General features: G+C 41.3%; 1 protein-coding gene across 1 annotated transcript in view; it reads right to left on the bottom strand.

The window, feature by feature from the left end:
* Positions 1 to 464: 464 nt before the first annotated feature.
* LOC116044902 (contactin-associated protein-like 4) overlaps positions 465 to 6,000 on the bottom strand; it is a 206,537-nt gene continuing 201,001 nt past the window's right edge. Inside the window, exons 23-24 of the mRNA XM_031292425.2 lie at positions 2,299 to 2,370; positions 465 to 840 (exon numbers count right to left, since the gene is read on the bottom strand). Of these exons, the coding sequence (XP_031148285.1) occupies positions 644 to 840; positions 2,299 to 2,370 (269 nt within the window). The 3' untranslated portion in view covers positions 465 to 643. The remainder of the gene's footprint in view (positions 841 to 2,298; positions 2,371 to 6,000) is intronic.

Here is a 6,000-nt window from a genome sequence, read left to right as displayed (position 1 = left end):
AGATAGCTCCTGTTATGATTGACACTATAAATAAAATGTCATTGAATTGGAGTTAGAAAAACAATGCCTTGGTATTTGTTTGCAGGTGGGGAGGACTCTGACAATGCTAGCACATTTTCACACAGTTTTCATTTTAACAGGGCTCTGAGGCTCTACAGCCTCTAAAGAGTGCACACTGTTTCTCCCCCGAAGCCCTGCACATGACAAATTACACGCCAACAAACCACTCTTAAAGAAGTACTCTTCATAAGGGGCTAATTACAGGTCAAACACTTCCACTTCCACTTAAGCAAACATCCATTCATTATCCTCCTAGCATCAGCCAAACCAATCCAGTCATGATTCCACGCGCCCTGATTAACTGAAATCATTAAATCGTTAAAAACAAAGAGTATTTGCAACCTTTCAACATGACAGAGACATTAGTTAGCTGTAGACATCACTTCCACGTTTACATTTTTGGAATATTTACATGGATATCAACACTTCATAAGTCCAGCACTGACAAAACTGTGTGCATTGTTCCTTTTTTGCTTTCCGTATTCTGAGCAGCCATTGAAGTGTCTCAGGGTCTCTGAGTGCAGTGTAATGTCCTGAGGCGTGGCAGGACTCCCCTGCCTGTTCAGTTCATTAGGCCTCCAAGTTAAATGAAATACTCCTTTGGGTTTTCAGTGGAGACGTTCTGGGAGTCAGTCTGGTTGTTGAAAGGGAAATCTGGGCTGTCTTCCTGTTTGACTTCCTTCACTTCCTGGTTTCGATACGTCTCTTTTCTCCGGTAGAGGAAGCTGGCAGTGATGGCCAGGCCGGTCACAATCACAAAGACCACCGCTGCTATGACACCTGCAAGATGCAGGACATTTACTCTGACATGTTGGGAAATATGTTTGTTTAATTTCTTATAGGAGTAAGATGAAAAGATTGACATACATTTTAGCACAGGTAGTTTGTTTTTTTGTCTAGCTTAGCACAGATACTGTTACGCCAGAAACATACCACACGCTGAAGTGAAGACTAGCCTATTTTCATTCTCTACATATTCTATATATCAAATGGGTCAAATTTGATACAGGTATTGGCTCCGATACTGCCTAAAACGCTGGTATCGGTATCGGGAAGTACTGGAGTTTATGCACCGATCCGATACCAGGTAATAAAGCCGTAAAGAAAATCTACGTTAAAGTAGTTTATGTATGTTCTTTTTCTGTTATAACTGACTGTCAAACTGGATAATAAAAGAAAGTTCTGTGACATTCATTGTTTGTGTTTGTTCATATTTCACAAAGAGTTTAACCTGAGGCAGACCGGCAACAAAGATAGAAATCATATCACATCCATACAGGGATAGTAGTATATAGTTGTTAAAACATAATAAAATATATGACTCGGTATCGGCCGATACGCAAGTTCAGGTATCAGAATCGGTATCGGGAAGCAAAAAATGGTATCGGGCCATCTCTACTTGTAATGGAGTATTTTTACACTGTGATATTGCTACTTTGACGTGAGTAAATAAATTGAACACTTCTTTCCCCACTGCTGACAACTACCAGAGCAGAGCTGTGACATTGATGTGTGTGTGTGTGTGTGTGTGTGTGTGTGTGTGTGTGTGTGTGTGTGTGTGAAATCTGGCTGACAAGCCAACTTTCTGCAAAAGAAATCTTCCACAGGGGACTTTGGTCACAGAGCATTGTGAAACTACTGGGATGATTTCTGCCTATCTCTGCCTCCCCTGGGGATGTCAGCTCTTTCGCTCTGCAGTTTGGATTGTTCTACTAATCTAACTTTAAATGTACAGTGAACAGAATTGAACACATTTGGACCCGGCTGGACTCTTCTGTTCAGACACTTTTAATTACTCAGAAAAGGTTTCATTTAATTGCAATCCCAAAATACAGCTGAAATCAATTTTGCACTATATTACTTTGGTTTGCATTTGAAGATAACAGAGCGAAAGCTTCTCGATCCGCAAGTCATTTCAGCCGAGGTTTGATTAGATTAATTAGTGGTCCTTTGTGCACTGAGACGCAGAGTCACAGGAATTCAATGGACACTTTTAGAAGAATTTTGACTCTCTCACTTTTCTCTATCTAGACGCTTAAAGGAATCAATCATCACTTTGAATCAAACTGGCTGGGCAGAAAAATTTAGCAAACACGTTCTACTTCGGATGGATTTTATTTTTGCCCATCACACCTTTGCTGGCTTTCAGCAGAATGTTGCTCATAAATGAAATATTGAGTGTGATTGAGAGAAGTCCAATACAAACCCAGTAAAACAAGGTGAAACAGTTCAGCATACCTCCAATCAGAGCCGAGTCAGTCCTGATGGCATTGACTAAAGGTTGACCTGAACCCACTGAACCAGACTGGTCTACAGTGGAGAAAGAAGAAATGTAGAAGAAATGAAAGGAAAGATGGAAGAGAAGAGAGAGGGCACCAAGAGTTAGACGAGGACATGTGCAGAAGAAGAACAGTGTAAAGACGTGGAGAGAAAACATGAAAAGAAAATAAGAGCATTCAAGTCAGAAAAGGGAAGAAATACAGAGACAACATCACAGTATCATCATTCAGAGCAGACGGGGAATACGGCAGCAGCTCTCCAAAGGACTCTATTAAGGGAACATGAAGCTGCATGAAAACCAGACACAGAGGAAAGACACTGGCAAATCCCCTCTGTGATCCAAGTTAATTATCTCATCATGTGCATTGTCATGAGTCTCCTCAACAAGGTGTACATACTTAATGAGACCATTACACAGTTGGAAATAGCAGCTCCTACCAAGAATAGATACACACACCGAAACAAAGGGGAGAAAATGGCACACACTCACAGATTCCTACGCATCAGTAACACTTTATAATAATGGTACACGAATGATCCATGGATGTATTAAGAGAACTGGATACAGTGTTCGGCGGGAAGCCCCGTACATTCCAATGAAAGTGCTCAAAAGCGCATAAAGCAAACATGGAGCTCGGCTCTTCCGCATTGTTGGCCCATAACGCTGGTTGGCTCACGATGGGCATGCGCACTAGCAACAATTTGTTTGCGTTGTCGTAGCAACCGGTAGCAACATATGCGTTCATGAGCTTCTCTGTCATGTCTCTTACAAGTGGCGAACTCATGAACTCGCCGTTTTCATTGTCTAAAATATTCACTAACGTTAAACACTGTGTCTTCGTTGTTCCCTATCGTTTACATGCTTAGCTAAATAAACAATAGATGTATTTAGCTAGACAACCAAGGAGATTTAATAATTATGTTGTGCTACTAGCTAGCTACCTACTAACTAGCGCTAGCTAGCTGGTAGCCTGCAGTTTCGTGAACAAAGCTCATCCATGGCTTCAGCTCACGTTACAAGCTTTACAGCATACAGCCCTCGGATGTATCATAAGAGAGAACCAAGGTGATGTAATTACTATGTCTGTAGTAACGTTATGTAGGCATATAGCTAGATATGTATAGATCTTAATACAGCCATGCTAGCTACCCCTGATGTTAGCAACTAGCTAGCCGATAGCCCGCCAGTTTGGGAAACTAGCTGACGTTACATCCACGTAGCTAACAGGCTTTACAGCAGCTACATACATACATCCCTGGGATGTATCATGACTTCATAAGATAATACCATGGACGTATTAATAGAACACATGGTGAATTACAACCATTAGCTATATCCATTATTACAGCTAGCTACATGAGCTAGGGAGAACAGTCATGTGAGCGGGCGGGCGCAGTCCCGCGGCTCTGCTCGCGTCCACTATGTGCATTCATCATGCCAAATTTAATAATTCTGGATTCGCTTCTAGTGAATGTTAAAAATGTTAAAAACTTAACGTTTTAAACAAGGACCCTTTCAGTGTTCGGGCTGGTAAGTTGATATACCCAGAAACAAATTATCCGCTGAAATATAGACGTTTCTTTCGCCATGCAAAGTCTATGTGAAAAGTCTTTCTGGGCCATGGGGTGCAGTACCACCGTTATCCGCTAAGCCCATGGTGGCTTTTAGACTCTGCGCTCTTCCTGGGGGCTTGGAATGATCATGAATTCATGTCATGTCTTGTCAAATTCATTAATATCCTACTTGGGTGAGCATTGTTCTCAGGCATTACTGTTCAAGTGCTCTATGTTGTTGTCAATAAAGCAACTATAAAAATGCATCTGCAGTATACTGTGTTGTGTACATGTAGTGATCTCAGTATCATTTTGCCAACACACTCCTTTAATTCTTAATACATTTAATGCTGCTGGCCCCGCGACCTGATAAGCGGACGAAGATGGATGGACTTAGATGGATTTAATGCCACATTAATCCTATGTATTAATTTTGAAGATGGACCAGGTCAGCACTTTATTTGAAGGGCCACAAACATGATGAAGTAATGGAGAATTTATGTTTAGTTAACCATGATTACAACACTAGAATTCTTCCGAATATATGTACACTGCTGTGATTTGAAGTCATGAACATCATTAATGCATCAGAAATCATAATGATTCAAATACTGTAATTGATGCATTAATTAATGTATTGTTCCTGCATTAAGTCATGAATGAGATACTATTAATCCTTATATATTACTGATAGTTCATGAAGTACTACATTACAAGTCATGCATTAATTAATTATTATAAAGTCTTACCCATACATCATTACCAGGGGCACAGTTTGTCTAATTTTATGTTTTTATCTTTGTCAGCCTTTTAGCCAACCTGCCAACAATTACCAAAACATATTGTTAAGAAACGGCCAGCAATTATTGGGCATTAAGAGAAGAGAAGAGACATTTAAAATGAGAAGACGATAACATCCTCTGAATAACCTTTTCATTTTTTTTTGCATTTCAACTCCCATCTGCTGTGAACAACCACAGGTGACCCAAGTGAGCATATGGCTGGGCAATTCTTTCATTCATAGTATGGGGAAGAATTGGGCTTTTTTTGGATCCAGAAACTTCACATCCATGGTTTGGATTAATGATGGGGCAGTGAACACAGCAGTTACACTGTGGAGCATTTAGCCAGCTATTTCCCTCGGGGGTCGGTGGAGACCAAAAACAGAGCTAAAAGAGAGTAAATATTGAATTAGGTGAACAGAAACAGGACTCCAAACGAATTCTAGTGTTGCTCCATTACTGCTGGATGTGTAAATAAGATACTGCTGCAACTGATGATGTTTTCACAACTTCTTTTCACAACGTCTGTGAAGTTGTTTTCACAACTTCACAGACATTTTAATTGTATTTTGTGTCTATTAAGAGGCACAAAGGCACTCTTTATGATCTGCCCCCAAAACCGCCGTTTTAGCTAAGTGGGAGCTCTCGGCATTAGCTGCAGCAGCTCCAGTTAGCTAGCACCGATTCGGCTCGTTTTTTTTGCTATCGACAGTACTCACATACTTATAGCGATCAAGATTAACGTAAAAATTGCGAGTTCTCCTCGATGTAGAATGCGGTCTGTTAAGACTGCTGCGAAGTATAACACATCGTTGCCATGAAAAACAGAGCGTTGCTATGGACGCAATTCTGTTCTCTCAGGCAATATAATCGCTACACACAGCCTACGACGTAGCTACGGCAGCAGTTCGACGCAAGGCGTTTGTTCAAAACTGTGGAAAAACTGCAGAAAAAGTGTGGGTGTTGAACCCTCTCACCGGGAAAAGTGTGGGTGTTAAAACACCCACATCCCCCACGGGTGCGACGCCCCTGCGTGCGCCGATGTTTCAGTTCCCTCTAACGTCCGTTTTCAGAGCATCAGAGAGAAGCGCAGGCATGTAAGTGGCACCTAATAAGGCACCGAAATCCGCATTGCTATTCAGTCCGGTAGATAACGGTCGTTGGCACCGGTGCCGTATTAGCACCGGGTCTGTGCAGGTGCGATGGATCGCATACAAACCAATAAGGTGTTGGAATGGTATATGTTTATACTTCTCAGCCAATCACAATCAAATTCACTCTATCCGGATGGCGCGATTTATCTGGATAGGTTTTTTTTTTTGTG

Source organism: Sander lucioperca, chromosome 9 (genome assembly GCF_008315115.2).
Source record: "Sander lucioperca isolate FBNREF2018 chromosome 9, SLUC_FBN_1.2, whole genome shotgun sequence".
In the NCBI taxonomy this organism is placed as follows: domain Eukaryota; kingdom Metazoa; phylum Chordata; class Actinopteri; order Perciformes; family Percidae; genus Sander; species Sander lucioperca.
Note: the sequence above shows the minus strand (reverse complement) of the source record. Positions and strands in the feature narration are given on the sequence as shown.